The 19,412-nt window shown below is 53.8% G+C and overlaps 1 protein-coding gene across 1 annotated transcript in view; it reads left to right on the top strand.

The window, feature by feature from the left end:
- LOC147718068 (carboxypeptidase M-like) overlaps positions 1 to 19,412 on the top strand; it is a 217,412-nt gene that overhangs the window by 50,472 nt on the left and 147,528 nt on the right. The window contains exon 5 of the mRNA XM_086919901.1: positions 13,243 to 13,398. Within this exon, the coding sequence (XP_086776027.1) occupies positions 13,243 to 13,398 (156 nt within the window). The remainder of the gene's footprint in view (positions 1 to 13,242; positions 13,399 to 19,412) is intronic.

Here is a 19,412-nt window from a genome sequence, read left to right as displayed (position 1 = left end):
TCTTCCTTCAGAGTGGGTCGACTGTACGCGTCCCGCCCTGTCCTCCAGACTCTGGGTCTGCTCTCTTCATTCAGAGTGGGTGGACTGTACGCGTTCCGTCCTGTCCTCTGACTCTCGGTCTGCTCTCCTCATTCAGAGTGGGTGGACTGTACGCGTTCCGTCCTGTTCTCTGACTCTCAGTCGGCTCTCTTCCTTCAGAGTGGGTCGACTGTACGCATCCCGTCCTGCCCTCCAGACTCTCGGTCTGCTCTCTTCCTTCAGAGTGGGTCAACTGTACGCGTTCCGTCCTGTCCTCCGGACTCTCGGTCTGCTCTCCTCCTTCAGAGTGGGTGGACTGTACGCATCCGTCCTGTCCTCTGACTCTCGGTCTGCTCTTTTCATTCAGAGTGGGTGGACTGTACGCGTTCCGTCCTGTCCTCCAGACTCTCAGTCTGCTCTCCTCATTCAGAGTGGGTGGACTGTACGCGTTCCGTCCTGTCCTCCAGACTCTCGGTCTGCTCTCTTCCTTCAGAGTGGGTCGACTGTACGCGTCCCGTCCTGTCCTCCAGACTCTCGGTGTGCTCTCCTCCTTTAGAGTGGGTGGACTGTATGCGTTCCGTCCTGTCCTCCAGACTCTCGGTCTGCTCTCCTCCTTCAGAGTGGGTGGACTGTACGCGTTCCATTCTGTCCTGTCCTCCAGACTCTCGGTCTACTCTCTTCCTTCAGAGTGGGTGGACTGGATGCGTTCCGTCCTGTCCTCTGACTCTCGGTCTGCTCTCTTCCTTCAGAGTGGGTCGACTGTACGCGTCCCGTCCTCTCCTCCAGAGTCTGGGTCTGCTCTCTTCATTCAGAGTGGGTGGACTGTACGCGTTCCGTCCTGTCCTCTGACTCTCGGTTTGCTCTCCTCATTCAGAGTGGGTGGACTGTACGCGTTCCATCCTGTCCTCCAGACTCTCGGTCTGCTCTCCTCCTTCAGAGTGGGTGGACTGTACGCGTTCCATTCCATCCTGTTCTCCAGACTCTCGTCTGCTCTCTTCCTTTAGAGTGGGTGGACTGAACGCGTTCCGTCCTGTCCTCTGACTCTCAGTCTGCTCTCTTCCTTCAGAGTGGGTCGACTGTACGCATTCCGTCCTGTCCTCTGACTCTCGGTCTGCTCTCCTCATTCAGAGTGGGTGGACTGTACGCATCCGTCCTGTCCTCTGACTCTCGGTCTGCTCTCCTCCTTCAGAGTGGGTAGACTGGATGGGTTCCGTCCTGTCCTCCAGACTCTCGGTCTGCTCTCCTCCTTCAGAGTGGGTGGACTGTACGCGTTCCGTCCTGTCCTCCAGACTCTCGGTCTGCTCTCTTCCTTCAGAGTGGGTCAACTGTACGTGTCCCGTCCTGTCCTCCAGACTCTCGGTGTGCTCTCCTCCTTCAGAGTGGGTGGACTGTATGCGTTCCGTCCTGTCCTCCAGACTCTCGGTCTGCTCTCCTCCTTCAGAGTGGGTGGACTTTACGCGTTCCATTCCGTCCTGTCCTCCAGACTCTCGGTCTACTCTCTTCCTTCAGAGTGGGTCGACTGTACGCGTTCCGTCCTGTCCTCTGACTCTCGGTCTGCTCTCCTCATTCAGAGTGGGTGGACTGTACGCGTTCCGTCCTGTCCTCCGGACTCTCGGTCTGCTCTCCTCCTTCGGAGTGGGTGGACTGTACGCGTTCCATTCCGTCCTGTCCTCTGACTCTCGGTCTGCTCTCTTCATTCAGAGTGGGTAGACTGGATGCGTTCCGTCCTGTCCTCTGACTCTCGGTCTGCTCTCTTCATTCAGAGTGGGTGGACTGTACGCGTTCCGTCCTGTCCTCTGACTCTCAGTCTGCTCTCCTCATTCAGAGTGGGTGGACTGTACGCGTTCCGTCCTGTCCTCCGGACTCTCGGTCTGCTCTCCTCCTTCAGAGTGGGTGGACTGTACGCATTCCGTCCTGTCCTCTGACTCTCAGTCTGCTCTCTTCCTTCAGAGTGGGTCGACTGTACGCGTCCCGCCCTGTCCTCCAGACTCTGGGTCTGCTCTCTTCATTCAGAGTGGGTGGACTGTACGCGTTCCGTCCTGTCCTCTGACTCTCGGTCTGCTCTCCTCATTCAGAGTGGGTGGACTGTACGCGTTCCGTCCTGTTCTCTGACTCTCAGTCGGCTCTCTTCCTTCAGAGTGGGTCGACTGTACGCGTCCCGTCCTGTCCTCCAGACTCTCGGTCTGCTCTCTTCCTTCAGAGTGGGTCGACTGTACGCGTTCCGTCCTGTCCTCCGGACTCTCGGTCTGCTCTCCTCCTTCAGAGTGGGTGGACTGTACGCATCCGTCCTGTCCTCTGACTCTCGGTCTGCTCTTTTCATTCAGAGTGGGTGGACTGTACGCGTTCTGTCCTGTCCTCCAGACTCTCGGTCTGCTCTCCTCCTTCAGAGTGGGTGGACTGTACGCGTTCCGTCCTGTCCTCTGACTCTCTGTTTGCTCTCCTCATTCAGAGTGGGTGGACTGTACGCGTTCCATCCTGTCCTCCAGACTCTCGGTCTGCTCTCCTCCTTCAGAGTGGGTGGACTGTACGCGTTCCATTCCATCCTGTTCTCCAGACTCTCGTCTGCTCTCTTCCTTTAGAGTGGGTGGACTGAACGCGTTCCGTCCTGTCCTCTGACTCTCAGTCTGCTCTCTTCCTTCAGAGTGGGTCGACTGTACGCATTCCGTCCTGTCCTCTGACTCTCGGTCTGCTCTCCTCCTTCAGAGTGGGTGGACTGTACGCCTTCCGTCCTGGCCTCCAGACTCTCAGTCTGCTCTCCTCATTCAGAGTGGGTGGACTGTACGCATCCGTCCTGTCCTCTGACTCTCGGTCTGCTCTCCTCCTTCAGAGTGGGTAGACTGGATGGGTTCCGTCCTGTCCTCCAGACTCTCGGTCTGCTCTCCTCCTTCAGAGTGGGTGGACTGTACGCGTTCCGTCCTGTCCTCCAGACTCTCGGTCTGCTCTCTTCCTTCAGAGTGGGTCAACTGTACGTGTCCCGTCCTGTCCTCCAGACTCTCGGTGTGCTCTCCTCCTTCAGAGTGGGTGGACTGTATGCGTTCCGTCCTGTCCTCCAGACTCTCGGTCTGCTCTCCTCCTTCAGAGTGGGTGGACTGTACGCGTTCCATTCCGTCCTGTCCTCCAGACTCTCGGTCTACTCTCTTCCTTCAGAGTGAGTCGACTGTACGCGTTCCGTCCTGTCCTCTGACTCTCGGTCTGCTCTCCTCATTCAGAGTGGGTGGACTATACGCGTTCCGTCCTGTCCTCCAGACTCTCGGTCTGCTCTCCTCCTTCAGAGTGGGTGGACTGTACGCGTTCCATTCCGTCCTGTCCTCTGACTCTCGGTCTGCTCTCTTCATTCAGAGTGGGTAGACTGGATGCGTTCCGTCCTGTCCTCTGACTCTCGGTCTGCTCTCTTCATTCAGAGTGGGTGGACTGTACGCGTTCCGTCCTGTCCTCTGACTCTCAGTCTGCTCTCCTCATTCAGAGTGGGTGGACTGTACGCGTTCCGTCCTGTCCTCCGGACTCTCGGTCTGCTCTCCTCCTTCAGAGTGGGTGGACTGTACGCATTCCGTCCTGTCCTCTGACTCTCAGTCTGCTCTCTTCCTTCAGAGTGGGTCGACTGTACGCGTCCCGCCCTGTCCTCCAGACTCTGGGTCTGCTCTCTTCATTCAGAGTGGGTGGACTGTACGCGTTCCGTCCTGTCCTCTGACTCTCGGTCTGCTCTCCTCATTCAGAGTGGGTGGACTGTACGCGTTCCGTCCTGTTCTCTGACTCTCAGTCGGCTCTCTTCCTTCAGAGTGGGTCGACTGTACGCATCCCGTCCTGCCCTCCAGACTCTCGGTCTGCTCTCTTCCTTCAGAGTGGGTCAACTGTACGCGTTCCGTCCTGTCCTCCGGACTCTCGGTCTGCTCTCCTCCTTCAGAGTGGGTGGACTGTACGCATCCGTCCTGTCCTCTGACTCTCGGTCTGCTCTTTTCATTCAGAGTGGGTGGACTGTACGCGTTCCGTCCTGTCCTCCAGACTCTCAGTCTGCTCTCCTCATTCAGAGTGGGTGGACTGTACGCGTTCCGTCCTGTCCTCCAGACTCTCGGTCTGCTCTCTTCCTTCAGAGTGGGTCGACTGTACGCGTCCCGTCCTGTCCTCCAGACTCTCGGTGTGCTCTCCTCCTTTAGAGTGGGTGGACTGTATGCGTTCCGTCCTGTCCTCCAGACTCTCGGTCTGCTCTCCTCCTTCAGAGTGGGTGGACTGTACGCGTTCCATTCTGTCCTGTCCTCCAGACTCTCGGTCTACTCTCTTCCTTCAGAGTGGGTGGACTGGATGCGTTCCGTCCTGTCCTCTGACTCTCGGTCTGCTCTCTTCCTTCAGAGTGGGTCGACTGTACGCGTCCCGTCCTCTCCTCCAGAGTCTGGGTCTGCTCTCTTCATTCAGAGTGGGTGGACTGTACGCGTTCCGTCCTGTCCTCTGACTCTCGGTTTGCTCTCCTCATTCAGAGTGGGTGGACTGTACGCGTTCCATCCTGTCCTCCAGACTCTCGGTCTGCTCTCCTCCTTCAGAGTGGGTGGACTGTACGCGTTCCATTCCATCCTGTTCTCCAGACTCTCGTCTGCTCTCTTCCTTTAGAGTGGGTGGACTGAACGCGTTCCGTCCTGTCCTCTGACTCTCAGTCTGCTCTCTTCCTTCAGAGTGGGTCGACTGTACGCATTCCGTCCTGTCCTCTGACTCTCGGTCTGCTCTCCTCATTCAGAGTGGGTGGACTGTACGCATCCGTCCTGTCCTCTGACTCTCGGTCTGCTCTCCTCCTTCAGAGTGGGTAGACTGGATGGGTTCCGTCCTGTCCTCCAGACTCTCGGTCTGCTCTCCTCCTTCAGAGTGGGTGGACTGTACGCGTTCCGTCCTGTCCTCCAGACTCTCGGTCTGCTCTCTTCCTTCAGAGTGGGTCAACTGTACGTGTCCCGTCCTGTCCTCCAGACTCTCGGTGTGCTCTCCTCCTTCAGAGTGGGTGGACTGTATGCGTTCCGTCCTGTCCTCCAGACTCTCGGTCTGCTCTCCTCCTTCAGAGTGGGTGGACTTTACGCGTTCCATTCCGTCCTGTCCTCCAGACTCTCGGTCTACTCTCTTCCTTCAGAGTGGGTCGACTGTACGCGTTCCGTCCTGTCCTCTGACTCTCGGTCTGCTCTCCTCATTCAGAGTGGGTGGACTGTACGCGTTCCGTCCTGTCCTCCGGACTCTCGGTCTGCTCTCCTCCTTCGGAGTGGGTGGACTGTACGCGTTCCATTCCGTCCTGTCCTCTGACTCTCGGTCTGCTCTCTTCATTCAGAGTGGGTAGACTGGATGCGTTCCGTCCTGTCCTCTGACTCTCGGTCTGCTCTCTTCATTCAGAGTGGGTGGACTGTACGCGTTCCGTCCTGTCCTCTGACTCTCAGTCTGCTCTCCTCATTCAGAGTGGGTGGACTGTACGCGTTCCGTCCTGTCCTCCGGACTCTCGGTCTGCTCTCCTCCTTCAGAGTGGGTGGACTGTACGCATTCCGTCCTGTCCTCTGACTCTCAGTCTGCTCTCTTCCTTCAGAGTGGGTCGACTGTACGCGTCCCGCCCTGTCCTCCAGACTCTGGGTCTGCTCTCTTCATTCAGAGTGGGTGGACTGTACGCGTTCCGTCCTGTCCTCTGACTCTCGGTCTGCTCTCCTCATTCAGAGTGGGTGGACTGTACGCGTTCCGTCCTGTTCTCTGACTCTCAGTCGGCTCTCTTCCTTCAGAGTGGGTCGACTGTACGCGTCCCGTCCTGTCCTCCAGACTCTCGGTCTGCTCTCTTCCTTCAGAGTGGGTCGACTGTACGCGTTCCGTCCTGTCCTCCGGACTCTCGGTCTGCTCTCCTCCTTCAGAGTGGGTGGACTGTACGCATCCGTCCTGTCCTCTGACTCTCGGTCTGCTCTTTTCATTCAGAGTGGGTGGACTGTACGCGTTCTGTCCTGTCCTCCAGACTCTCGGTCTGCTCTCCTCCTTCAGAGTGGGTGGACTGTACGCCTTCCGTCCTGTCCTCCAGACTCTCGGTCTGCTCTCTTCCTTCAGAGTGGGTGGACTGGATGCGTTCCGTCCTGTCCTCTGACTCTCAGTCTGCTCTCCTCATTCAGAGTGGGTGGACTGTATGCGTTCCATCCTGTCCTCCAGACTCTCGGTCTGCTCTCCTCCTTCAGAGTGGGTGGACTGGATGCGTTCCGTCCTGTCCTCCAGAGTCTGGGTCTGCTCTCCTCACTCAGAGTGGGTGGACTGTACGCGTCCCGTCCTGTCCTCTGACTCTCAGTCTGCTCTCCTCATTCAGAGTGGGTGGACTGTACGCGTTCTCTCCTGGCCTCCAGACTCTCAGTCTGCTCTCCTCATTCAGAGTGGGTGGACTGTACGCGTTCCGTCCTGTCCTCTGACTCTCAGTCTGCTCTCCTCATTCAGAGTGGGTGGACTGTATGCGTTCCATCCTGTCCTCCAGACTCTCGGTCTGCTCTCCTCCTTCAGAGTGGGTGGACTGGATGCGTTCCGTCCTGTCCTCTGACTCTCAGTCTGCTCTCTTCCTTCAGAGTGGGTGGACTGTACGCCTTCCGTCCTGTACTCCAGACTCTCGGTCTGCTCTCCTCATTCAGAGTGGGTGGACTGTACGCATTCTCTCCTGGCCTCCAGACTCTCAGTCTGCTCTCCTCATTCAGAGTGGGTGGACTGTACGCGTTCCGTCCTGTCCTCCGGACTCTCGGTCTGCTCTCCTCCTTCAGAGTGGGTGGACTGTACGCATCCATCCTGTCCTCTGAATCTCGGTCTGCTCTCCTCCTTCAGAGTGGGTAGACTGGATGCGTTCCGTCCTGTCCTCCAGACTCTCGGTCTGCTCTCCTCCTTCAGAGTGGGTGGACTGTACGAGTTCCGTCCTGTCCTCCAGACTCTCGGTCTGCTCTCTTCCTTCAGAGTGGGTCGACTGTACGCGTCCCGTCCTGTCCTCCAGACTCTCGGTCTGCTCTCCTCCTTCAGAGTGGGTGGACTGTACGCGTATTGTCCTGTCCTCCAGACTGTCGGTCTGCTCTCCTCCTTCAGAGTGGATGGACTGTACGCGTTACGTCCTGTCCTCCAGACTCTCGGTCTACTCTCTTCCTTCAGAGTCGGTGGACTGGATGCGTTCCGTCCTGTCCTCTGACTCTCGGTCTGCTCTCCTCATTCAGAGTGGGTGGACTGTACACGTTCCGTCCTGTCCTCCAGACTCTCGGTCTGCTCTCTTCCTTCAGAGTGGGTGGATTGTACGCGTTCCGTCCTGTCCTCCAGACTCTCGGTCTGCTCTCCTCTTTCAGAGTGAGTGGACTGTACGCGTTCCGTCCTGTCCTCCGGACTCTCGGTCTGCTCTCCTCCTTCAGAGTGGGTGGACTGTACGCATCCGTCCTGTCCTCTGATTCTCGGTCTGCTCTCCTCCTTCAGAGTGGGTAGACTGGATGCATTCCGTCCTGTCCTCCAGACTCTCGGTCTGCTCGCCTCCTTCAGAGTGGGTGGACTGTACGAGTTCCGTCCTGTCCTCCAGACTCTCGGTCTGCTCTCTTCCTTCAGAGTGGGTTGACTGTACGCGTCCCGTCCTGTCCTCCAGACTCTCGGTCTGCTCTCCTCCTTCAGAGTGGATGGACTGTACGCGTTACGTCCTGTCCTCCAGACTCTCGGTCTACTCTCTTCCTTCAGAGTCGGTGGACTGGATGCGTTCCGTCCTGTCCTCTGACTCTCGGTCTGCTCTCCTCATTCAGAGTGGGTGGACTGTACACGTTCCGTCCTGTCCTCCAGACTCTCGGTCTGCTCTCTTCCTTCAGAGTGGGTGGACTGTACGCGTTCCGTCCTGTCCTCCAGACTCTCGGTCTGCTCTCCTCCTTCAGAGTGGGTGGACTGTACGCGTTCCGTCCTGTCCTCCAGACTCTCGGTCTGCTCTCCTCCTTCAGACTCGGTGGACTGTACGCGTTCCGTCCTGTCCTCTGACTCTCAGTCTGCTCTCTTCCTTCAGAGTGGGTGGATTGTACGCGTTCTGTCCTGTCCTCTGACTCTCAGTCTGCTCTCTTCCTTCAGAGTGGGTGGACTGTACGCGTTCCGTCCTGTCCTCTGACTCTCAGTCTGCTCTCCTCATTCAGAGTCGGTGGACTGGATGCGTTCCGTCCTGTCCTCTGACTCTCGGTCTGCTCTCCTCATTCAGAGTGGGTGGACTGTACACGTTCCGTCCTGTCCTCCAGACTCTCGGTCTGCTCTCTTCCTTCAGAGTGGGTGGACTGTACGCGTTCCGTCCTGTCCTCCAGACTCTCGGTCTGCTCTCCTCCTTCAGAGTGGGTGGACTGTACGCGTTCCGTCCTGTCCTCCAGACTCTCGGTCTGCTCTCCTCCTTCAGACTTGGTGGACTGGATGCGTTCCGTCCTGTCCTCTGACTCTCGGTCTGCTCTCCTCATTCAGAGTGGGTGGACTGTACGCGTTCCGTCCTGTCCTCTGACTCTCAGTCTTCTCTCTTCCTTCAGAGTGGGTGGATTGTACGCGTTCCGTCCTGTCCTCTGACTCTCAGTCTGCTCTCTTCCTTCAGAGTGGGTGGACTGTACGCGTTCCGTCCTGTCCTCTGACTCTCGGTCTGCTCTCCTCCTTCAGAGTGGGTGGACTGTACGCGTTCCGTCCTGTCCTCTGACTCTCAGTCTGCTCTCTTCCTTCAGAGTGGGTGGATTGTACGCGTTCCGTCCTGTCCTCTGACTCTCAGTCTGCTCTCTTCCTTCAGAGTGGGTGGACTGTACGCGTTCCGTCCTGTCCTCTGACTCTCGGTCTGCTCTCTTCATTCAGAGTGGGTGGACTGTACACGTTCCGTCCTGTCCTCTGACTCTGGGTCTGCTCTTTTCCTTCAGAGTGGGTGGATTGTACGCGTTCCGTCCTGTCCTCTGACTCTCAGTCTGCTCTCCTCCTTCAGAGTGGGTGGACTGTACGCGTTCCGTCCTGTCCTCTGACTCTCGGTCTGCTCTCTTCATTCAGAGTGGGTGGACTGTACACGTTCCGTCCTGTCCTCTGACTCTGGGTCTGCTCTTTTCATTCAGAGTGGGTGGACTGTACACGTTCCGTCCTGTCCTCTGACTCTGGGTCTGCTCTCCTCATTCAGAGTGGGTGGACTGTACGCGTTCCGTCGTGTCCTCTGACTCTGGGTCTGCTCTCCTCATTCAGAGTGGGTGGACTGTACGCGTTCCGTCCTGTCCTCTGACTCTCGGTCTGCTCTCTTCATTCAGAGTGGGTGGACTGTACACGTTCCGTCCTGTTCTCTGACTCTCTGTCTGCTCTCCTCATTCAGAGTGGGTGGACTGTACTCCTTCCGTCCTGTCCTCCAGACTCTCAGTCTGCTCTCCTCCTTCAGAGTGGGTGGACTGTACACATTCCGTCAAAATAGCCCCCCTCGCCCGGTTGACAGAAAGCTTCCACCAATTGCCCTATGGACTAGGAGTCGTCAGTGGAAGGGCGTTACACTACCCCTGCTGTTTAGGGTGGACAGTGTAATATCCTTTTTTCTTCAGACAGAAAAAAACAATAATGACCCCCACACCATAGGGGGAACTCCCAGTGTGTGTGTGTGTGGGGGTCTTTTTGGGAATTTATTCCCGAAAGACCAAAAAAAAGTGTGAGTTTTGTGAACTGCTATCAAAAGTATCTGTAGTACTTGTTCTTCTTTCTATGCCTCATCACCACATCATTGGCCAGGGAAAGGTTCATAGTTAAGATAGAACCTGTAGGAAAGTGGGTTTCTGTTGCAGTAATCCCCCCCCCCCCACTTTTTGAAAGACAACTGATGCACTTTTCCTTGGTGTGTCCTGGGTTCCTGCCAATCAGTTTCCCATGGCCTGTGTTCTTGCCCCAAAACGAACGCAGTTGGCATCACTGGCCATAGGTCAGCCCCTGGTAAATGGTACCACAGGTACCCAGGGTACTGTGACCAGGGAAGACCTCTAAGGGCTGCAGCACTTATTGTACCGCCCTTAGAGGTCCTGCACCTTTACACTCACACACTGCCTTTGCAGGCTGCGTGTCTTGGTATTAAACAAAGTGAGGAGTCGACATGGCACACATTCCTGTGTGCCATGCCCACAAAACACTGCCCTGGCATACATCAGTCACCCCTCTAGCTGGGAGCCCTATGCCAGTTGTGAGGGTACAGGTGCATGAGCCCTGTACCCCTACAGTACCCAGGGCCATTCCTGGGCACTGTAAGTGCAGTGCTGCCATTAAGTATGGTGATGAGAGTTTGTCATTACAAACTCCACAGCACCATAATGGCTGCACTGAAGACTGAGAAGTTTGGTATCAAACTTCTCAGCACATTAAACCCACACTGATGCCAGTGGGGGATTTAATGTAAAATGCACCAGAGGGCATCTTAGAGATGCCCCCTGAAACTTGACCAACTCCTAGTGACCTGACTGAGTGGCTGCTGAGGCTGCCCCCCCCGCAGACATGTTTCTGGACCCCTGGGTCAGGAGCTTGCTGCTTTGTGGGCCTGAGACAATGCACATCCTAGGACAAGGCGGAAAGCCCCTTCTCCCAGGATGGGCAGGGTTCACGAAGGGGAGCTTCAAAGGCATGCAGCCTTTGTGAGCCTCTCCAGACCATTTGCTGCTTTCAGCATCTGGCCCCCACTGGTTCTACCTCCCACTTTGATCGGGAGAACTGGCGGGAAAAACAAGTGAGTAAGAGAGGTGTGCCCACCTCTGCCAACTTCACCCCTAAGGTGGGGGAGGCGAGGTGAAACACAACCTCAAGTCCCGGCCATCTTGAAGATGGGGGGACTCAGCCAACCAGGGACAGGCTCCTGCCCCCCTCCCACTGGAGAGTGGCAGAATAGGGGATGTACCCACACCAGGGAAGGGACCAATTGGTCCCTGCCCTTTACCTACCTGTATCGGCCCTAAATTTAGTATTTATGGGCACCCTGAACCTTCCTTCCTCAGATCCAGCAACCACAAGAAAAGAAGAGAAGAAGAAGAAGGACGAAAAGCCGTGCAGAGCTAACAAGAAGACGACGCCCACTGACTTGGCCCCACCCCTACAAGCCTGTCTCCCCTCTAACCTGCTCCTGCAAAACCTGGGCATGTCCAGCGGCCAGTAACCTCAAAAACACTGGAGGACCTGCCTGCATTCACTTTCCAAGCTGTTTCTCCCGTGAACACCGGACGTGTTTGAACTGCAGCTTCTGGTACCAGCCAGAAACCACAAATTCAGCCCACTCTGCACCCGCCGAGACTGGCCTGTGTTTGAATTAACAAACACCACGAGGAGGTCCCCACGGCGATCCTGACCCGAGATCCGGCAACCCCTGACCTGCCTCAAGCCTACAGAGGATCCCCCCTACCGCGACCAGAGAGGGTAAGAAAATCCGACGACCAAAGGCAACCCTGCACCCGACGCCCCACGGCCTTGTGTACCCAACCCAGGGGTGCCTAACCATCCATCTACATCCCAACTTACCCCTCGAAGTGGTGGTCACTCCAGGAAGATCCTCGTCCCCGAGCCTGCAGCGTTTCTTTGTCCCGGAGAATCTCCATTGAAATCAACAGGGCACCCGACCTAAAAAAATCACCCTGCACTCGGCTGCCCTAGCGTCGCTGAGGGTGGCGCTTTGGTGCTAACTTGGTCCCCAACGTGCCCTGATCTTAACCCTAGGAGCTTTGATCTCACCCTTGCCAGCCGCCACTAACCGGAGCCCCCCTATCCTCCATAGGGTAACATTGGGTCTCAACACTCTGCACCCGGCCGCCCGAGTAATGCTGAGGGTGCAACAACAGTGCATCACTGACCCTGGGAGCCCCCCCGAGTCTAACCCCAGAACCCTAACACCAAAGACCGAGTACTTACCTCAAAACCGTTAACTCATTTCTCCTCATAGGCTAACATTGACACTTTTTGTTCCAAAAAGTTTCCAAGTGTCAAGTTTTAAAAACTGCAAATATTCCTTAAAAATCAGCCAAATAATCAAAATGCATTTTCTCAACTGTTTTCAGGAAATGTCCCAATGTTGAATCCAGGATCCAGCATTGAGTGAGAAAAAGTAACGATAACCTAACGCACCTGCTAAGTGAATTTCCTCCCATAGGATAGCCTTGGTGATTCTATGTGAAAAAGTTTCTAAGCGTCGACTTTTGAAATGCAATAATATTCCTTACACATCGTACCTTTAACCAAAATGCATTTACTCACCTGTTTTCATGAAATGTCCCAGGACTGAATCCAGGATCCAGTCCTGTGTTAGCAAAAGTAATCTGGAAAGTAATTAACTGCATTTTACTTAAAAAGCCCATTCAATTGAATGTACTATTCTTGCATTGTGATGCAAACTGCTTTCTTAAAACTGTAACCAAAACCAGTACAAGCTACACTGCGATTTTGAACTGTGTTCATACTAGTAATGTACTACTGAAAAGTATTTTTATGCTTACCTGCACCAGGCTTGCTTGGTTCTAGAAATAAAACAGCAGTTTTTTTTTAATACAAAACAATTGGCCTAGAGTTCGGTTCTTGAGTGTGTGAATTAATTTGCTAACTGAGTGTGAACATCAAATGCTTTACACTGTCCTCTGGTGCTGCCTTACTGCTCGACCAAGCTACCTCTTTAGAGAGTAAGGTCAGTTCTGACTTGAACCTCTGCCAAACCTCTGGGGACTGTGGACTCTGTGCTCACGGTACCTCACTCTGTCGCAGTGCACACAGAGCCACTGTCTTACAGAACCAGAACAAGCTCTCAGTGCAGCAGGGCCACCCACCTCCTCAGCTTACACCCAGGGTTATATTCCTAATCAAGCAGTGGCTGCTCTTCACATACTGACACCGCAGGGGCAATGATCTTTCACCTTACTCCTTGCTGCCAGGAACTGTCATCCAATCATGTCTGAGAGCCGCGGATTCTTCAATGCATACAAATCCACAAAAACCAAGGCCTGAGTGAAAGGGACGGTGCTGGAAAGAAAATATGCTGCATTCTTCTCAACTTCTGGTAACGTTTGTAGAAGAAAGCTCAGTGCAAAGCGGTGTCAAGAGGATCGCTGTTTTGATGACTTCTAGACAGTCTTAGTGAGAAAAGATCCAGTTGAAACCTAGAATATACTTTGAATGTGGACTTAACAGGAAAACTCCCAAGCTTGACTCTGCTGCTGCGACCATCTAACCCTCAAGCATTGCAGTGATTTGTTTTTATGACTTAGAAAGCCATTGAGACACTTTTCTCCGTTTCTTTTGCAGGTCCAGCAGGAGAAATCCAGTATGCGGATGAAGACGTCTTTAAGCATTTGGCAAAGATTTACTCCTTTGCCCACCCAGAAATACAGAAGGGCAACTCGTGCGGCGACACCTTCCCGAAGGGCATAGTGAAGGGGGCCAAATGGTACCCCATTGTAGGTAAGATATCCGTCCCTCTTCTGTGGAGTTGGGGTTTTGAAGGGTCGTGGATGAGCTGGATCTGTGCTGGAAGGTCCTTCGATGAGTAGTGCGGGGCTCACGGAAGGGTGACTTCAGAGAGGATCCCTTCTCCATCCCCAGATCCATTATAAGACGGGCATGGACAGGCTCTCCGCAAAGACGACAGGGCTTGGATCACTCGCGGGGGAGCGGGCAGTGGTTTCAGAGACCAACCTTCATTCCAAAGTCTTACCTCCTATGTCTGATGGTGACAGAGATTGATCATAAAAATCTCAGCACCCCGTGGAGAAAGTTCCCAGCGCCAGCAGCGTGACATGCTGATTCCACCTGCTCGGGGAACTCCGTGGAATATTACTGAGTATTCATGTCACTCTGAGGAATACCCAAAGTGAAATTCTATGAGTTCCGCCCACCCTTAATTCTTGGGACGTTTGCAACTGCAGCCCCTCTGATTGTCCTCGGCAGTCTACTTTAGACATATTGGGCCCGATTCACAGAACTAACTTAAGACAAAATCCTAAACTTACTACCATTTTGGTATTTACAGAAGGCATTTACTCATTTCGGTATTCACAGAATTTCAGACTCCTAACTTTAGGACTCCTAAATGCCTTCTGTGAATACCGAAAGTCTTAAAGTTAGGAATGTTCTCAGTTGGGGAGTAGTAAAGTTAGGACTCCTAACTTCTGTGTATACCGAAATGAGTAAGTCCCTTCTGTGAATACCATAATGGTAGTAAATTTAGTATTTTGTCTTAAGTTCGTTCTGTAAATCGGGCCCCAAAAGAGGATACATATAGGCCCCTCATCTGGTACATGGTCCATCTTTGTCGCCCAGATATCAAAGTGGCTTACATACCGATTAAAGTAAGAAAGATCTTTGTACCAGGAGTGGTTGTCTTTCTCTCGTGAGCTGTCAATAATTACATATGTCTCAGTACCATTGGGTTCACTGGTGGTAAGTGGTCCACTCTTTTACCAGCTGTATCTATTACTCATCGTAACCAGCAGCCATAGGACACATACATTGATAGAGGAAATCCTGAGTTTCGGGGAAGAAATACATGTGTAGAAATAGTCTAGAGGTCAGTACATGCTGGATAGTTTGTAACTTTGCTTGTGGAAAATGACCCACTGTAACTATTCTTCTGTCGAGAGATTGAAGTGGCCACAGAGAGTCAAGCGTGCATTCCTGGCTAGTGTGGGGTGCAGCATCCCTGCTTGTCGGCACTATACTTAGTATCCTCTGTAGTGTAGAAGGCTTCTTTTTTGGCCTTAACGAACCTTTTCTCATCAGTTCTGCTACTACATAACCATTTTTAAGACTTCAAAATAACACCTTTTTAACTTAGCATAAAAAGAATGCCTTTGCAGACAGACAAGTGCCTCTTTGACATGCTCCTGGTATTGCTGAATGTTCTCTGAATATATCAGTATATCATAAAGGCATCCAGCAATGTTATAAAAATATCATTTGAAAATAGTTGGACTATATAATCAAAAGGGCATATTACTGTACTCTTATTGTTCATGCAGTGTTTTGAATGCATTTTTCCTCTTGGATTCTGCCAAGATTGCAGACTGCTCCTCAATCAAGTTTTGATCAGATCTTGGTAGGTTTCACGTAGTCGAATAATACACGTATGAGAAAGGACAGTGGTTCTTGCTGGTGAGAGGATGCAGCTCAGTAATCAATACGCAGCTTGTATTCCCCATTTGGTTTTCGAATGAAAAAGAAGGGGGTCCCAGTCATTGGTGTTGAATTACTAATGAACCTTTTATCAACATTTTTCTTTAGCTAGACTTTAAGCCCCTCACCTTCCTTTTTCTTCACGAGATAAATCCTTCTACGTGAGATCTTTCCTGCATGGCCAGATCTGTGGCACAATCATATTTGTGATGCAGTGTCAAGGTGTTGGCTACTTTTTTACTGAAACCTTTGCAAATGCACTGAAAGATGCTGGAATCTGATCCTTAGTTCTTCGTTTCCTCAAGCCACCTGTTTTCGAATGGCAAATGGCGTCATTCTCTGAGTCTGTAAACCTCTGGGTGTGGGTGGCACGTCATTAAACAATAAGGCGGATGGAGCCTGCCAGGCGCTCACAGGGCTATCGAGCCTGTGCCCAGTAGATCCCACTGTGACAGGAGGTGGTAGAGCCTGTAATATCAAACCAAATGGTTCTCACATGTCCCTATGTCCCCTCAAAGTGTACCTACGAACTTCAGCCAGTTTTGCTTCTTCTTGTGCTGATCCAGACGTGAGTGAGGTACCCTTGCTGGGTGCAGGCTCCTCCTTGGTGCCAGTTAGTGTGGCAAACTTTACTTGGATCCATTAAACAACCAGGTGTACCTGAGTCAATTAATGTATGGAGAGTACCAGGACCTCCTGGAGTTGTGTTGAGTACCGGCAGGACAAAGCGGGACCTTGAAGGGGCGGGCTGACCAATATTTGACGCACTCTTGTCTTCAAGGGATGAGCAGACCCGTTTCGCAATAGATTGGACGCTGTAGGGCGCAATGGCCTGCATTGATGCAATATGTTTTGGGGTTTTTTTTGTTGATGCTCCTTCTCCTCCAAGGTAAGAGTCTTTCTGAAACCTCCCACCTGCATTGATTCTTCACCCATATTTCTCTTCACTGCATTCTGCATTAGAAAAATACCAGATACTGCAAGGAAACCCTCGCTTCTCCTTTTTCCGTTTTGTTTTTGTTTGTCAATTTTTATGGTCAAATCTAGGAGGGCTGCTCCAGTAGTGGCGCGATTCACGACTACAGAGAGGGCGTCTTCTAACGCTTCCGGAAGGGTGATGTGCAGGCAGTGTTTGAGGTGCAGTAAATCTGAATCAGAGGAGGGTTTCAAGGAGAGCGGAGCATCATAGATGTATTAGGGAATCTTGAAGCTGGCATCTTTGAGTAGAACACAAGCGGCTCCATGTTAATGTCGAATAAGACAGGAGAGGGTATGGTGCCCTGTGGGATTCAACAGGTGATAGAGAACGTTTGGGTCCTGGTGGTACCCATGGAACAAGCAGGTGTCAGTTGGAAAAGCTGACGGGGAACCAGTGAAAGACATTGTCGGTGAATCCCATTCGAGGCTCCAGGCTGCATGGGGGTGGGACGGCCAATGGGTTAAAGGCGATGGCTCTATGGAGCTGAGAGATCCAGCAATATCAGGAGGCACGGGTCGTCTCACCTGTGGTCCCGAGGGCATCTTCTACATTGTGTAAGGTGGCAGTCTCTGAGCCGCAGCATGATCTGGAGCCAGACTGATATTTAGCATAGATTTGATCTTGGAGTCAAACATAGATGCCTTTTTCAATGATCTCGCTGATGAACGGAAGGTGAGTAATAGGCAGGCCGTCCTGTTATAGGTTTTAACATATAATAACTGATAAAATCCCAATGAAAGGGAATCAGCCCTCCTCAATGTAAACATATAAACACTGATAAACACCTTGTTGGACTTGGCCTTCTCCCCCGAAATTTTTCGCTTTTGACCCCCTTGACTAGGATGTCTCCCCCATGGTAGTAAACCTGTATAGGCGTGTGTGGTAGGAGTTACCCTGTTTTAAAATTGTAATGTTATGTAATGTTGTGAGCACTTGTAAATTCCCCCCATTTTAGAATTGCACCTGACTGAAATGTTCTGTGTTTAAAATGGATGCCATGGCCATGGGTTTTGCCACCTGACTGCCATAGGTCAGCGGTCTAGATATTATTACCCAGCCACCCCTAGATTTTGGAGGGAAAGCCTGGCACCCAGGGTGCTCAACCCCCCACCCCCCTTGAGCCAGTTTAGGCCAGCTTTGCCAACATTCTAGAAGGTTCTGGCACTGCCTGGGAGGAGGGTATTAGTAAGGGGGATGTGCCACCAGAGAGTCAGTCAGAGCGGGGACAGGAACGTGAGGGGACCTGCTGCGAAGTGCTACCGCCACATGGGCCTGTGAGCTGGGCCCTGCACCCCTCAAAATCCCCTCCCCCCTGCTGTCCCCTGGGCCCCTGAATTATGAGGGCCCACCCAGGTCCCTGTCACTATTAGGGACCGTGAATTACGCCAGCGCAGCGCGAAAGGAGCGCCCAGGAGGTGAGGAGGGGGCCCCTCAGGAGCTGTACTGGGACTGTCCGCCCCCCTTGGGAAGTTGTGGCCCCTGTGGAAGCGCTGGACTGTGAGGAGCTGCCCGGGGAGGATTGTGCCCCCGAGAGACTGTGGCGTGCTAAAGCACTGTGCCCTGTGACTGTTGTGGCTGTAGTGCTGTGAGGCCCCGAAGCGCTGAGCCTGGAAGCGCTGAAGCGCCGTGTGGCCTGAGGGAACTGTGAGGGGAATCGAGCTGGAGGAGCCTACCCTCGTTTTGGCGCACTGGCCGCCATATAAATAATTAATTAAAAGGGAGCCTACCCCTTATTCCCACCGATCTCACCGACGCGGCGCGGTGCCGCCTTGGAGGGGCCCCCACTGTTGTGGCTATCGTCGTGCCGGCCCCCGGTGCCAGGAGAGGGCCGCCAGAGTGGAGTGAGGGCCGCGATAGGCCTGAGGCCGGCCTGGCCAGCTTCAAGTGGCGGGGGCGCCGGTGACGTCACCTGCCACGCCCCCAGCCTGCCGCGTACGGATTGGCCTGCGCGTCCGCGCCCCTGGAAGGCCGCGCAGGGACTGGCTGCCGGCTGGCAGCCAGAGAAGAGGAGCCGACCCAAAGCCCTGGGTCCCTGTGAGGGAGGGGGACCCGGGTGAAGCGCCGGTGCGGGGCCCTCGTGGACTGTGGGGAGCCGCGTAGGGAGAGCGACTGGAGCGGGTGCCCACCCCGCCGGTCTATGCCCCAAAGCAAGAATGCGGCCTGGGCACTGAAGAGAGAACCCGGAGCCCATCGGCTCCGGATCGAAGTCCCAGGTTCCCGTGAAGTGGAGGGAACACGGGCGAAGCCGGCTGGAGGTGCAGAGTGCCTGCGGGGCTCCCGTGAGGAAGAGGGAGACCCGATTGTGCTGCCGGAGCCCTGCCATTGAGAGGAGGAGGCCGCTGCGAGAGAGGAGGGGGCGATGCCTGCCTCAACCCCCCCCCCCAGTCCAGCGTGGAAGTCCCCTCAGGCCTGAGGGAGAAGCACTAAGGCCCATAGGGGTCCCAGAGGCCATTTTGAAACCACTGTAAGGAAGAAGGGCTGGAGTGAAGCTGGCAGAAGGTGTGGCGGGGCTCCCAGAAATCGGGAGAGCCCCAGTCCAGAACCTCCGGAGCTACAGCGGAGGAGCCCCCGCACTCGCACGAATTCCGGGTGAGTGAGGCCTGTCTTAAGCTGGTGGAGGGGGGGCAACGGGGTACATTGCCGGTGCCCGCCCCTGGGGACTGTTTTACCGTATCAGGTCCCCCATCTGGCAGAGGGCATCTGCAACTTGGGCTCCAGAAGTGCTGGACTGCCCTGACTCTCCTGCACCTAGCTGCCCCACCAGACAACTCGGGAGCAAGCAGGTTGCCCTTATTGAATATTTTGGGGTAGAGAGCATCATCCCCCCCATTGCAAATATAGGTCCCTGCTGTATGGGTTGCCCTGAGGTCCCCAGTTATTACGGAAGCCTGATGAAGGAAATGACTAAGGGAGCCTAGAAGAATAGGGGTGCAAATGGTTGCCCTACTGAAATGTTTATTCCTGCACAGTGACCAGGTTATAGGAAATGTTTGATTGGTTTTGACCAGCTACTACCGTTACTGATGCCAATGTATATTGATGTTTCACGCCTGGTAGGTGGTCCTACCCTGATTCCAGGCGGTTATACAAATAAGGTTGTGGGCCTCCTGTGGATGTTATTTACCTGCCTAAGTGAGCCTAATGTACGCACTGGTGAGGTGCGCCAGTGTTGATATACTTATGGTTAAATGCCTAATGTCACACCGTAATGTATATGCCTAAGGTTTTATTGCAGACAAGGTGCCTACTACCCTGATGAGGGGGTCATCTCCCAGGCCTAAGGTGATGAGACCGATATCTAATGTTGATGCCCTCATGCTTAAAT

The sequence above is a fragment of the Lissotriton vulgaris genome, chromosome 5, assembly GCF_964263255.1.
Source record: "Lissotriton vulgaris chromosome 5, aLisVul1.2, whole genome shotgun sequence".
Classification (NCBI taxonomy): domain Eukaryota; kingdom Metazoa; phylum Chordata; class Amphibia; order Caudata; family Salamandridae; genus Lissotriton; species Lissotriton vulgaris.
The sequence above is the reverse complement of the archived record's forward strand: the minus strand, read 5'-3'. Positions and strand labels throughout refer to the sequence as shown.